At 41.5% G+C, this 14934-nt stretch overlaps 2 protein-coding genes across 3 annotated transcripts; both read left to right on the forward strand.

Moving 5' to 3' along the window:
* Positions 1–246: 246 nt before the first annotated feature.
* Positions 247–12915, forward strand: LOC139929350 (mothers against decapentaplegic homolog 2). Of its 2 annotated transcripts, none has more exons than XM_071922201.2 (11): positions 247–389; positions 1513–1921; positions 3546–3635; positions 3888–4081; positions 4952–5086; positions 6233–6307; positions 6844–6897; positions 7172–7384; positions 9279–9416; positions 9899–10043; positions 10667–12915. In XM_071922201.2, the coding sequence occupies exons 2-11, from the start codon at positions 1686–1688 to the stop codon at positions 10788–10790; spliced, it is 1404 nt and encodes a 467-aa protein (XP_071778302.1). In that variant the 5' UTR covers positions 247–389; positions 1513–1685; the 3' UTR covers positions 10791–12915. The 2 variants fall into 2 exon arrangements, with proteins under 2 accessions (XP_071778302.1, XP_071778303.1); XM_071922202.2 differs by having other exon boundaries at positions 6233–6295.
* A 470-nt stretch (positions 12916–13385) lies between these two features.
* Positions 13386–14914, forward strand: LOC139929395 (immediate early response 3-interacting protein 1-like). Its single transcript, XM_071922261.2, has 3 exons — positions 13386–13520; positions 14041–14142; positions 14277–14914. The coding sequence occupies exons 1-3, from the start codon at positions 13430–13432 to the stop codon at positions 14330–14332; spliced, it is 249 nt and encodes an 82-aa protein (XP_071778362.1). The 5' UTR covers positions 13386–13429; the 3' UTR covers positions 14333–14914.
* Positions 14915–14934: the final 20 nt, after the last annotated feature.

Raw genomic sequence — 14934 nt, forward strand, 5'->3', positions numbered from 1 at the left:
CAGAAAATTGCTGTAGCTTCAAACCCTCTCCAATGACAGATAACAAACCATGCTGTCAAATAAACAATAAGGATTGTCACTGACACGAGCCAGTCTTGTGCATTATTGAGCCTATCTCTGCTTAAAATCCTCCAATAATTTTTTAGGAGGCGGGATTAAGACTTCCGACGTAGCTAGCATGTTTGTCTGAGTGTTTTGTTTCGGTCTACCTAACCGGGCTAACTAGCTTCAGTAGCACTAGTAGCAACTTGAGAAGAGCCAACAAGCCCCTTGTCAAAAAATTAGCTGCAATAGAAAACAATTCAGACACTTTCATGCCAGCAAGGTGTTTATTGAGCTGTGCACATCTTTTTCTACAAAAAGTGGAGGTTTGGAGTCTAATAACTGGGGTAACTACCAAAATGCTTTTTGTTGTTTTGTCGACTTTGAAGCGTGTTGTGTTTTGTGTGAGCGACCTAGCTCCGTTAGCTAGCGGGAGCCAGGGTTCAGTTTGGAAGAGTTCCGTTCAAGATGCTAACTCGTTTTCTCTCCGGTTCGGTGCCGTGTCTCTATTTTAGTACAAGTTCCAAACATTCAATAGCTGCATTGAAATACAACATTTAAATTGACAATATGCTATTTTAACTTTCTGTGATTAGTGAGACCTTTAATTTCTTTGACGAGCTAACGTTAGTTAGCAAAGTAGCGCGACTTGACTGTTGCGCACAGGAGGCTTTTTCGTGGATCACAACAAAAGGATTTTTGATAACAAGCTGGCAGCTAGCTTAGTTGAGCTAATGTTAGCTGGCCTAGCTAGATAAGGAAGCCTCCACAAATTGTGGAGGTATCTGTTTATGGCTTTTTCAACAGATTGTAAATTTCAGTTTAATCCAGAATTAAACTGTAAAACGCGATTTCAATTATATTCGTTCGCTAACTTTCAGTGCAACAGCAAGCTAACGCTAGTGAACTTATTGTTGTGATTTGACTCAAAGCTAGGCCCCCCCACCAGGTAGCTAGCAGCCGGCCTTGCAGCTAACTTGCCAAGCCAGTTGGTGCTAGCAATGGGGGGCCTGTCACAAATACTCTCCTTGTTTAAATTCATTTGATTGCGCTTAATAGCCAGCATTATTCATTATGTTAATAGCTGGTGGTGAGTGCTTGCATCCACGGAATGCGACACATTCAGGCACACCCTGTTTGTTAACTTTGTAAGTTTGCAAGCAAGCTAGCTAACTGTTACATGTCCAGCCGTATTTGTGACAAGCTAACGTCAAGTGGACGGTCTGCTTGTTCAACTCGCCGAATGCTCCACTTTCCATAAGAGGCAAGAGGCTCTGTTATGTAGCGTTACCAATGTTGCTGCCAAAACAATCTTATCTTATTTCTCTATTACAATTTCCATTCATTTAAAACATACCTCGTTCATGGCGTGCGCTTTTATTATTTGGATGTTAGCATGAGCCTAGATATGGGTTCTCCTAACTGTATTTTGGTTATAATGATATACTTTGTGTTTGACTTTCTCCCAAGGTGTCCATCTTTTTTGAATATATCCAGCTAGCACTGGCTTCCGCCCTGTGACTCCTTGGTCAGTAGAGGGGCCACACCAGAGCAAGGGCCCAAACTGTGCCTCCAGGTCCCCTCTGCCTCTGTGTGTGACCGTGTGTTGAGTTCACTGGAGACTCTCGGGTAGCCCCACCAAGATGTCCTCCATCTTGCCGTTCACTCCTCCTGTGGTGAAGAGGCTGTTGGGCTGGAAGAAGTCAGCCAGCGGCCCTGGTGGAGCGGGCGGCGGAGAGCAGAACGGGCAAGAAGAGAAATGGTGCGAGAAGGCAGTGAAGAGCCTGGTGAAGAAGCTGAAGAAGACAGGCCAGCTGGACGAGCTGGAGAAAGCCATCACCACACAGAACTGCAACACCAAGTGTGTCACCATCCCCAGGTATACCGACTGACACCCGACTACCGTTCCAGTTAGTGTCAGAGGAAAGGCTGCTATTGTGCTAGTTAGACACTTGTGTCCCATGTGTCTGCAAGCCTACCTGCTTAAGACCTCTGTCTAATGCAAAACATGGAACGACATGTCAATAGACAGGGATCTTGCACTTAGATTTGTAAACTTTTATTTCCTTCTACGACTACCGAGATTGTTAAACTCCCAAACGTGTGAAAAGGTTTGTTCAGGGATGTGATTAGGGATACAAAAAAGTAAAACAAAATCCATTTCCCATTAGAAAGGAATGGGAGTTGGAATACCAAAACATGAAGTCCTGGTACAGCCGGGAAAATCACATCCCTGTTTGTTTTTAACAGCGCTGACAGTGAGGCTGATGTGTATTGCTCTCACAGGGGGAGACGTTAAAAGGGGTGAGAGAGGATGTTCTCTTTATCAACCAGCCAGCCAGCCTTGATGGCCTCCCTAGACTCATGTTCACTGGGAACGCTGTGTTAACAGACTCATTCCTCACTGATGTGCCACCAAGTACCACGTCAGATGTTTGTATGTCTATAGATAGCTGGACGGTCGTTATCGCCTGAGAATTGTTCTAGGCTGCACTGTTGTATTTTTGTAGAGATATAATGGCTGGCTTGATGTGAATGAAATTTCTTGTAGATGTCTCTGGAGTAGTACAGGATTTCTGCATGATAGAGGGTGGGTTACGAACCCCAAATAATGCCAGGGTGGGAAATTTCCACCAGCCATATGTTTGTGAATTTTGGTTATAGCTGATGAGTTTGTCTACCCTGCCAGGCACTTTGGCAGGTAACCATTCATCATTTGGTCTTATTCTATTCTAAACACCTTGTTTGCTGGTAACACAGTGAAAGTAGCTGTGTTTTTTTAGGATTTTAAGATGTACAAGTCACTATGGCTGGTGGACAAAAGTTGGTTTCCCGCCCTGTTATGAACCAGAATATTGTGGTTTTGAATGGTAGTTGAGATCCCACTTGAGTTAATTAAGCCTAGTACATGGTGTTGTGTTTTTAGCATTACACATGTAGAGTCTGTTCTTGTCCTGTTATTCAGAAGCAACTACTCTGTCATTCTTCCTCATTCCATGTTTTTGATTTCTTACCATTTTCTTGTGAATGTTTTGAGAATGTCTGAAAATGGAAATGTACTCCTTTCCAAGGTTGCCTCCTCCGTTTTTCCCCCTTTTGTCCCATTGTGTGTCTTCAGTGTTTGTTTGAATGTCTCCAGATAAGTTCACTGCCTCTGACATAAACGGCTGTAGTGAAAAAGTTTGAGTTATTTTCAGTGTTTGATACAATGCCACAATTGTTTAAGAATGCTCTTTGTCTCACCAACAGTCTCATTGTGTGTTAGTGAATTCCATGTTATATATTTTTTCCTTGATTCTGTCAAAAAGGCTTCTCTTATTTGAAGTTCCCATCTTTCATTTCCCCAGCTGAAAATGAATTTGATGTCTTTTTTTTCCCCATAAGACTCCAATAAAAGAGGCCTTTTAATGTTTACATTACCCATACTGATATTTCTGAATGATCCATGTCCCATGTTTATCATTTGTTTTTTGTTTTTGTTTTGTTGTTTTCTCTGTGCACAGCAATTGCTCTGAAATATGGGGACTGAGTACACCAAATACGATAGAACAGTGGGATACATCAGGCCTATACAGCTACCCTGACCAAACCAGGTGACTATCCTCAACTATTGTATGGTGTTGCATACAACTTTGATGTGGGAAAGTTGTCATTACAGTGTTGGGGGGGGTGACGGACATTGAGAACATCTTTGCCTCTCGTTCTCGTGACTACCCCATTCGATCCATCTCCATTTCCCTCCCCTACCTGGCCATATTATGCATCATCCTCCCTTTCTCCCATCTCCCCTCCCCTGTGTACCTCCCACCTGTCTCACCATCATGTCCTGGTTGCTGTCCAATCAGATCCCTGGATGGACGCCTGCAGGTCTCCCACAGGAAGGGGCTTCCCCATGTTATCTACTGCCGCTTGTGGCGATGGCCGGACCTGCACAGCCACCACGAGCTGCGTGCCATCGAGGCCTGTGAGTATGCCTTCCACCTCAAGAAGGACGAGGTCTGCATCAACCCCTACCACTACCAGAGGGTGGAGACTCCAGGTGAGCTGGCACTGTCCGGGGGACATTTGTCTCCCAAGCATGCACCCTACTATCATTTTGTAGAGATGTTTTATGGAACCAGAGAAACATATTTCAATGCAGGGAAACAATCTTTCTGGCTTTTTCAATTTCGTTTGCCTGATTGTTGCCTGAAGTACCCTAAAAATCAATTGGCCCCCATCGGGATTAGTAAAATTTAACTGAATGTTAGGTGTTAACATTCTAGATTCTTGTTCACTTCAGTGCCACATGGAGCAATTTAAAGGACTCAATTAAAAGATACAAACATTAAAAACAAGACAGAATAAACATATTGCAGATTACCAGATGAACAGCTGTCCATTTGCATTTGCTTACATAGTATCTTGATGATCTTTACATTGACTACTAGGGTTAGATCGATATATGGGTTTGATGACATATGGGACCAATATTGGCCTATTATTAAAAATCTCACATCGGTCAATCAATGTTGTACATCTCCGATATGGACCCCCCCCCCCCCCCCCCCTTTTGGGGGGTTTATTCAACAGCTTCAGGAGTGGCAATCTGTAAAACCTTCAGTAAAACCTGCCTCACCCAGCCTTAAGTAGACGTAAACCTAAGAAATTCATTAATACAGGTTTCAATAGAGTTTCAGTGTCCCATGATAATCTTAATGCTGTTTCAGAGGCTTTTTCACTCTGGTAAGAATAAAATTCTGTTCAAAACACAGAATCTTTTTAAAATTTAGCACAAAAATGGTCAAATTTAACAAGATTGATATTGACACAACATATTGGCTATTTACAGCTTCAATCCAAAAGTATTGGTATCAGCCTACAAAAACCTACGTTGCTCTAACTGTAATCTCTACTGATACTTTTCTAGTGCTGCCTCCTGTTCTTGTGCCAAGACACTCGGAAATCCTGACAGAGCTGCCACCTCTGGATGACTATACTCATTCCATACCTGAGAACACAAACTTTCCTGCAGGAATCGAACCCCCAAACAACTATATACCAGGTTAGTCCATCTCAGGTTTGCATGGGAATGACTGTATGACTGATCCGTTAGGTGATATATTAACTGAGAGCTGAAACAGAAACGACTACTTTTCCAGGGTCATCTACTGTATGTACTCTATCTGTATAGGTGAAATTGTGATTTGCCTTTTTGACATTTTATCATTTTACAGTTTTTCTGAATCGCTTAAAAGCAATCCTAAAATGACTAACTCCACAGCCCACAACACTATATAATTTCTCATTGCTTTCACACAAAATGCAAATGCTAAACATATGTACAATTGACACAAAAATCAATAAAGTAAGTTTTACTAGTCAAAATAGATCACCCTCACATGGATTCAGACGTGTTCATTGTGTAAATCCTTACATACAAAATACTACGTACAGCATGCATTGTGTTTGTACAAAAGAAAAGGCCAGTGTGACGTGTGATTCCAGTGAGTCACTTCCCCAGTGAGTTTCTGACAGTTAAGCAAAACAGCACACCTGCCCTTTGAGTGCTTCTTACAGTACTTGACTGTAATTATGGCAACATTGCATAGAAATGTATTGTTTTGTTTTCAGTACTGTAACCAGGCTTGCCTTTGTTTCATTTTGTCATTATCTGGAATTTTGGGATATATGAATACTGTATAAACATGTTCTTTTCATATTTGTGTGTGGGACAATCTTTTGAATTGTCAACAACACTTTACACAATCTGTCCAGTTTTGATGCAAATACTTAGCATTTTTGTAGCAGTGTTTACACAGTGATCAAAGGCTATCCATTAGTGTTGTAGTGATTGACCGACTGTGTGTTTTGACATATGTGGTTACTGTTTTGAGTGTTTTAGGTTCTTTTGCACGAGTGGTATAGTGTTGTGAGAAACACTGTTTACTGTTTTGGGAATTGCACTTAGAGTTTTGAGAATGAGGTTGGGGAAAATGCATCTAAGTGATTGAGGAAAACTGTAAACAAACCAAGGGAAAATTGTCATCCTCTATATCCTGGGTTACACGTGGGGTTGTATCTTTCTGGCACATGTAGCATTTGTTGCATTTGTTTTTATATTTAAGATTAGTTAGTCACTTCAGACCAATAGTTGATGATAAACCACAGCCAACAACTCATGTCCTTCTCCCCAACATCATTCCCATAGAAACTCCACCACCAGGCTACATCAGTGAAGATGGGGAGGCCAGCGATCAACAGATGAATCAAAGTATGGACACAGGTACCCTAGACTAGCGCCTCCCTGTGTGTTTCTCTTGTCTGTCTGCCTCACCACCACAGCTGAGTCAAAGTCAAGTCTTTATTATCCTTCAAGGAATAAATCTGTTTTCAGAAAATACAAAAAATGCATACATGATATATAAACATATTGCAGTCAACAACACAGCAGTTGCTCGTTAAGAAACAAACCCTGTACAGGACTAATACATAACAAATAATAAAGCTACTATTCCTCCTGACTAGTAAAGCTATTCTAGTAAAGGAATGCACATAATTTTGTCCCAAAATCAGGAATCCATTTGGGAAAATTGCATCACATTATACACTCCTGATTTTCCATATTGTAGGGATAGGTAATGATCAACTGCACTTTTTTTTTTTACCACTTTTCACTGGTGTTTAAGTGAGTGATACTCAGGTTTTTTTTCTAAGTGAATTGTACTGATCTGATCTGCCTCACAGCCTCACAGCCACACATCTTGTGGTCTCCTGTTAATGAATCTAACTATATGACCTCCTGTTTTCTGTCCATGTCAGGTTCTCCTGCAGAGCTGTCCCCCAGCACTCTGTCCCCTGTCAATCACAGCATGGGTAAGAAACATTAAACCTCACCCATCTGGTACTCTAGGCAGGTGAAATCAAGCAGGATTTTTTTTGCAGATACTACATCACTCAGGTCTGATCAACACTGTCAAATGCAAATATACCAAAGACTGAAACAAAACAAACAGCAACCACACACACAAACACACACACATTAGGAGTTCCTACTCTTGTCATCATTTTCTCAAGACTGAGCATGAAGAATGTCGCTCCAAAATGAGATGGTTGTGATAACACTTACCGACCTGATCTTCTACCCTAGACCTGCAGCCGGTGACCTACTCTGAGCCAGCCTTCTGGTGCTCGATAGCCTACTATGAGCTGAACCAGCGTGTGGGCGAGACGTTCCACGCCTCTCAGCCCTCGCTGACAGTGGACGGCTTCACAGACCCATCCAACTCAGAGCGTTTCTGCCTGGGCCTGCTGTCTAATGTCAACAGGAATGCCACTGTGGAGATGACCCGGAGGCACATAGGTAGGCACAGTCTTCCCCAAGAGCATTAGATGTCTCGGTTACGCTATTGGTCAGAGGGATAAACCGTTGGTCTATTTCCATGTTGGGCTTTTAACTGAGGTTCTTTTCAACTTGACATCACTGCAAACAGAGCAGGGAACTTTAATCCACAGGCCACAGTGACTGTTAAAGTTTACCAGCCACTTTCACTATTTCATTAGCCAAATGATTTTTTAGAAAATAACCTTTCTGAAAACCCTTACGAGCTGCAGCCAAAATTCACCAGCGTTTGGCCAATGGCCTGTGTTAATTTCCCACCTAGCACAGCAGAGATCCTAGATCACCTGCATTTCAAGCAACTAGGGATGTAACAATATTGCATATTTTTTTCACCTCCACGATGCATATTGTCAAAGTTTTGTATCGCAAAATTTCCCTTCACAAACTTTTGTTTCATCCCTACAAGCACATAAGGAGCGCAAAAGTCAAAGCCACAAGGCCTTCCCATGACCTAGAAATGCAGTAGGCACATAACACTGCTCTTTCCAATGGCCTCAGAATAAAAAAAAGAGCAAAACTCATTTGCTTCACATCTGTAGCCATCCATTTACACTCTTAATCTTTCTATTTTTTATAATAAATGCAAAGCTTGTATGTCGTGTTGGTTATCAAATCACAATGGTGTCATCAGTGTAGCTAAGCTGTGAAAGCTCACACATCCTATTACTACTTGTTAGGGTTGGGCGGTAATACGGTATCCCGGGGTATTTGAAAATAGCAACGGTGTCCGTTTCATTACCGTCATAAAAAAAATTTCTGGCAGAAGAAGAGGAGAGAGATGCCCAACCTGCACCCCCGAAAAAAAAAGATAACTTTGGGCAGTCTCTTGCAAAAAAAAGCTGATGCGGCGAGCACGGCAGGTCCCGTCGGACTCGGCACCATAGAGGAGCGAGCAGAATCGGAGATGAATGCCTATTGTCGCGAGCCTGTGATTCACGGAGACGAAGATCCCCTTCTCTGGTGGAAGTCAAATGGAGCCAGCCGCTTTCCGCTGATGTCGAGGGTGGCCCGAAAGTACTTGTGCGTGTGTGCCACAAGCTCATCATCAGAGTGGGTGTTCAGCACCGCAGGCAAAGTTGTAAGTCCGTTACATGCCCTGCTCAAGCTGGAAAAAGTAAATACGGTATGCTTGTTTTTCTGGCGAAAAACCTAGAATAGGCTTGAAGAATAGCCTAACGTTGCGGTCTGTAGGATACGCTTTTATGCCCATTTTCATTACTGCCGTTTTTGTTATTTATTGTTATTTTGTTATTATTTGATAAATTATTTGCTATAGGCTTTTAATTTAATTTATTTGTACTGTATTGTAGCCCATAGACAATTTGTTGTTAATTTCATTCCATTTGGTTGACAGACGCCCGAGAATTAATTTCATGTCCTTGCACTATTTTTTATTTACCTTAGGCTACCCGCTGTATTTGCACTCAAGTTTTATATTTGTTGTTAATAGATGACATGTTGTTAATTTTGTACATGTTTTGTTGTTATTGTTTCAATATTCTGTTGTAAGTATGCAACGTTTGCTATTCCGTTTCTGATGTTGTTCAGAGAATAAAACTGGAACATGTATCACATTTTTGTCGTGTGAAAATCACAGTTGAAGTGCACTGCAGCCACCTTGTGGCGGGAAACGGTATAGCAGCGACTACATAAATTCATCATTTGGAATTGGCGGCTCCCTCCAAGCCATACAATGTGATTTTTAATCAGATGGTAATACCGTATACCGCGGGAAAATTTGGGGAAGGTTTAACGGTGTCAAAAATTGGATACCGCCCAACCCTACTACTTGTATGTTTATTGTACTTGGAGACTAAATGGATTGATTCTGATGTGTGTGTTGGTCTGTTTACAGGAAGAGGAGTTAGATTGTACTACATTGGAGGGGAGGTATTCGCTGAGTGTCTGAGTGATAGCGCCATCTTTGTCCAGAGTCCAAACTGCAACCAGCGGTATGGCTGGCACCCGGCAACGGTGTGCAAAATCCCTCCAGGTAAGGTGTTGAAAATGTCACTCGTATAGCAATCAGTGCGGACGATTAATTTAACGTCTAGCCAACTAGTGTAAAATTGTCTCAGTTCATTCTGTGCCATTTGGAAAGCCAACTGGTGAGTGGGCAAGGCCAAACAATGCCCTACAATGCAATACTTCCATGGTTTCAATCCCCTGACCAGCTGGGAAAGTCAGTGATGAACATTCTCCCCCTCAACCCTCAACTCCCTCAACTGTTGGGAGTGAGGTGCCCTTGAGCAAGGCACCGAATACCCAACTGCTTGAGTGAAGTTGCCCATTGACTGATAGAAAAGACTGTGATTGTACTCAGCAGCTCCCGGGTGTGAATATGTGATTGCTTCCATGTAAAGCAGAGCAGTGCTGAGCATGCTCAGCAGATCTACCCTGGATAAATAAAAGGTTTTTAAAAAGCCACTGGGACAACTGACACAAACTGCCTTCTGTCCTGCTTTGTCCCTCCAGGTTGTAACCTGAAAATCTTCAACAACCAGGAATTTGCAGCCCTGCTGGCCCAGTCGGTCAACCAGGGCTTCGAGGCTGTCTACCAGCTCACCAGGATGTGCACCATCCGCATGAGCTTTGTCAAAGGCTGGGGAGCCGAGTACAGGTGAGCATTGCAATGTCTTATGGAAGGAATGTGTGACACTGCCACTAAAGCTGTATTTGAAAATATCCCTTTTTTTTTTTACACAAGGAAAAGTTGATAGTGTCTTTGCAAAATAATTGAAACTCATGAACCATGTCTATTATAGTTTATTATCCTTTGTAGCTCAAGAGGTAGAGCATGGACCTGAAACTGTCAGTTAAGGGTTTGACTCCCGCTGGGGCCTCATGCACTGAACATAAATGCAGTTGTGGGACAGTAAGGTGCTTTAGATAAAAGTGTCTACCAAATGGCATATTTTCTCTCTGATCTGTGAATATTTGGGATGACTGAGGAATTGCAGTGGTACACAGGACTGTCAGGGCTCCTTACTACCGCTGAAGACATGGTCAAAATTAAGTCACGCTTTGCTTCCTTTACTTGAATTGTAATGTCAATCTTACATTTACATTTAAGGAGTTTAGCTGATGCTCTTATCCAGGGCAACTTACAATGAGTGTTTACAGTACAACCTGCAGTAGAATAGGGTTAATTTCCTTCCACTGTTGCTGACATTACAATTATTCACGATAGTAAGGAGTAAATCAACAGAGCCCAGACATTAGATGTTTGTTTTTGTCTCCCAGGCGGCAGACTGTCACAAGCACTCCTTGCTGGATCGAGCTGCATTTGAACGGACCCCTGCAGTGGCTGGACAAGGTTCTGACCCAGATGGGTTCCCCGTCTGTGCGCTGCTCCAGTATGTCCTAAACAGCTAAGGAAACACCCAAAAACGTCAGCCCATTACAAAGATCATGAAATTCTAAACTTGTGAGTCCTATCATGAAAAAATAGAAACCCCACAGAATGAATTTCTGTAACATACTTCATAGTATTTGTGGCCCAGTTCCACGTCCCTGTTTTAACTTTACACACACACACATACACACGCACACAAACAAACGCACCTACACTCGCACTCACACACATACAGACTTTTCAGTATAGAATTTGGCACTTTGTTACCCATCTATGTCATGCACCTTGTTAAATTGCTTTTCCCCAAATCCTTAATATTAGATCTATTTGTGGTACAAATAAAATGTATATTGCTTTTTAGTCCAGGAAGCAGGGGGAAATACCAAAAATATCTGTGAATAGTTTCTCAGTATTGAAGATTGCTTGTATGAGTAACACAAGCTTGAATGCTAAAATGATTTTTGGTCCAACCCACCCCAACCATTGTTCTGAACCTAAGTTTACTTTTCTCCGGGAAACTAGGACCCATCTTTTGTCAGGGGGAGTTGGCTTGGTTAAGAAACGATGGCCTTGGTGGCCCTTCTCCTGTGAGGGAAACGCCACATTGTGTTTATGAAATTTGATTGCTGAATTGACTTCACTCTTTGCCAGAATGGCCCTTTTTTAACTCTTGATGTGTGTCGTTATAAGACATACCTCTTAATGGACAAATAGGAATGTTAGTAAAAACTAAATCAAAAACCCAAAACAAACTGCAAACTCGGTCTGGCTGTAGTTTACTTCTTTGTCATTATATGGCACTCTTCCGTGTCCTTGGTTTAGTTGATTTGCACCCCCACTGAACAGCCTGGTATGGAAGCTAATGAGATCGTGGCCAGGGTTTGCCGGGTGCACTGGGCAGGGACCAGAGAATATCAGCTGTTAGCGAAAGCTTTTTTCTCTTCTTGACACGACACTGGGAGTCCTGGGGCTCTCCAAGGTGAAGCATTAAAAAAAGTCTCTCACCAGGAGAAATTGAAGGTATCAATGAATTTCATTCTATGTTGTTTTTAGCCTATATCCCCTTTCTTTTGCTACTTTTTTTGTATTCTCATGTATTTTTATATATAAATATACTTAAAATTTTCTGTCGTTCACTTTTTATTAAAGTAATATTTTCAAGACCACAGCTGTTTTTAAAGTGACATGGAGAGCATGGATCATTCCTTCGTTTTACCCAAAAGGTTCAGCTTGAATCTATTTCCAATTGAAGCCCTTCGTCTTGGTAAGAAAATCACTGCCCCACATGATGTAGCTTGTTTTTATCTTTTGTTTTTCCAAAGAAAATCTGGTGCATTTAAAGTACACAAAACAATTGATTTGCCTGTAACCCAAATCTGCTTTCCTGTAATGGTTTTAATGATTCCAGAGGCATGTAAAACATATTAATGGACATTCATCTCTTCACCTTTTTGAAAACCTCACATTTGACCTCTTGAAGCCTTTTGGTGCTTAGTTAAGCGGGTAAAGGTCAACCAGATATAATTGGCTTTCAAAATGTTACAGAAACATGGCAGTATTCCAGTTTCTTACATCAGAAAGGAAGAGCGAATGAGCCTGCACACTGGGACATTCTGTGTTAATGTGTGTATTGTATTCGTTCCTGTCTATAAAATACAGTATGTACAACAAGACTTATTAGCTTGCACTCTGCCATTATTGTCATTATGTGGCTGTTGCGAGTTTAACATCTGTTTTTCCCCTTCCTTCTCCTTTTATTGATGTAAATGTGTTTACCTTACGGCACTAGTGATTGTACTTTAAGTGCACCTAGTGAGTTTGGATTTGGGGAACTGAACCATGTGTTAGGGTCCAGTGTTACATTGTTTTTATCTTTGGCCTACAACATATGAATGTGAAAAAATACATTACAAAACTGACGTGGACCAGACGTACATATACATAACAGTAGTACAGTATGTGTGTATTTAACAGTAATCTTTTGCAAAGCAGTCAGTACAGTAGATGTCGCAGTTGTTTTACCAGTAGAGGGCGGTATTGATAGAGCAGTTCTTTTTCTGACCATAAGCTTCTCAGGCGTGTGGCATATTATGCAGACTTCATAAAACACTAATAAAGATTTTTATTCTCATGATGATTCTGACTTTTGTGTGTGCCTTTTTTAATGTAGATTCTGTCAGTCACAGTGGACAAGTAGCACATGCTTTTATTGAGTAGGGAAACACATGGTTAAAATCAACACTAATTGGTCACCTGCCTCTGCTGAGCCACAATAATATCATTTATTGCTTTAACCGCTCTGTCAACTTCAAATTATATTGTAACGAGGCCATGTTGCTTTTTGCAAAGTGAGTGAAGTTTACTTTTGCAATGCTGCCAGTTTAGGTGTTATTAGTTATAATAAACCTTGGAGAAGAGTGCAGTCAGTAGTTGTTTGGTGTCCACATTGTTGTAAGAAGACAATTACATATTCATTCGATTCCATTATTAGACATTAGTCGCGCCGTAACAGCCTATATGCAGTACTGTAACAAATCCTCCTAGGTCATAGTGCCTCTAAGTTCTCTCGTAGGGTTTGTCCTTTATCAACCACCGTAGGCTACGTCAGAAGTAAATACTGCTAAAGCAAGCTAGCTACCTGAAGAGACAAGATGGCTTTTACTTTGTATTCTCTCATTCAAGCAGCAATTTTGTGCATAAATGCCGTCGCTGTATTGCACGAAGAAAGATTTCTAAGTAAAAGTAAGTGACTTGTTTGAATTTTATTTGTCTGGTGTGCCATAGTAGAAATTTGATACGAAATCAGGTAAGTTGGCTAATGCTAACTAGCAACCTAACAGCTCTAGGTTAATCCTAGAAGCAAAGTAAGCAAACAAGAATGTAACAGTGAAGAGTAAACCTACCTTAACTTTGTTTACCAATTTAACGAACAGCTGAAATCGAGATTACCCACCTTTTAATGATGATAGAGCTGAATCTTTGTTTTAACTTCAGTTTAAGGGTTAGATTGGTGTATGTTACACGAAAAGTTACACGGTAATTTTGATCAAAAATGAGTAAACCGTGTATAAACTCCATTCTGAAAACGTATTTTCTGATTGCATTGTTGGTGTTCGCCTTACGGTAATCACTGACTGGAGTTTATATACCCTTACATTACTGACCACACTCACGGCTAAGGGGGCTTGTGACAGTGTTTAGTACTGTCCTTATGTAGTTACATTTTGTACAGATAATGTGTGTATTATATTCCACCTGTTAGTTGGCTGGGGAGTTGACCAAAGTGTCGGAGGTTTTGGTGATGAACCGGGCATCAAAGTGCAGCTCATGACCCTTATCCGCTCTGTGAGGACAGTGATGAGAGGTATGGTGTCCAATACACACACACACACACACAGACCCTTTCTATGAGGGTGAGAAAGACAGAGAAAGATTGAGTTCAGTGGCACTTAGTAACATCCGTGTTCTGACTCATGATCTATGTCTCTTGCTCTGCAGTGCCCTTGATAGCAGTGAATTCTGTCTGCATTGTGCTGCTGCTGCTGTTTGGATGAAGAGAAGTGACCGAAGACAGGACAAAACAAGCCACTGTCAGGAGAACCTCTCCATCACCTCAGGAACCCTTCTGAAGAATCTCTCTCTCTCTCTCTCTCTCTCTCTCTCTCTCTCTCTCTCTCTCTCTCTCTCTCTCTCTCTCTCTCTCTCTCTCCCCTCCCCTCCCCTCCCCTCCCCTCTCACACACACACACACACAAACACTGTTTCAAGTCAGCCTGAACAGGATTGTTGTCATGTGATATTCCAAATCACTCCATGGGAACTTGGCCTGTTTTTCAACAGCAAAGCCCAGTAATTCAGTAATAAGTGCCTATGGCAAGTTAGAATGGTTACATTTGCTGTTCCTTTGAATAGTACAATAAATTGGTGAATAGTTTACACGTCCATTTGCTCTTTGAGTCAAGCATTGATATGCAACAGGTCTGAAACGATATAACTATTAAAAATGCAACTTGAACAATGATGGCTGTGAATTATTTGAGATTTATCAAATTTGTCTCTGAAGACAATTCAATTAAAATTGGTGTTTGGAATATGGATGTTGATCTGTTTGAGAAATAAAGTGTTTTTAAACTTTCACAGAGTGCTAACGTTTTGTT

This window comes from Centroberyx gerrardi, chromosome 8 (genome assembly GCF_048128805.1).
Source record: "Centroberyx gerrardi isolate f3 chromosome 8, fCenGer3.hap1.cur.20231027, whole genome shotgun sequence".
Lineage (NCBI taxonomy): Eukaryota > Metazoa > Chordata > Actinopteri > Beryciformes > Berycidae > Centroberyx > Centroberyx gerrardi.

Bases quoted from the DNA above. Each gene is read 5' to 3' on its own strand.
- LOC139929350 (XM_071922201.2), top strand. From the start codon at position 1,686: ATGTCCTCCATCTTGCCGTTCACTCCTCCTGTGGTGAAGAGGCTGTTG. The intron at 1,922-3,545 runs GTATACCGACTG...CTCTGTGCACAG, and splicing joins AAGTGTGTCACCATCCCCAG to CAATTGCTCTGAAATATGGG. The intron at 6,308-6,843 runs GTACCCTAGACT...TGTCCATGTCAG, and splicing joins GAATCAAAGTATGGACACAG to GTTCTCCTGCAGAGCTGTCC.
- LOC139929395 (XM_071922261.2), top strand. From the start codon at position 13,430: ATGGCTTTTACTTTGTATTCTCTCATTCAAGCAGCAATTTTGTGCATA. The intron at 13,521-14,040 runs GTAAGTGACTTG...TCCACCTGTTAG, and splicing joins AGAAAGATTTCTAAGTAAAA to TTGGCTGGGGAGTTGACCAA. The intron at 14,143-14,276 runs GTATGGTGTCCA...CTTGCTCTGCAG, and splicing joins TGTGAGGACAGTGATGAGAG to TGCCCTTGATAGCAGTGAAT.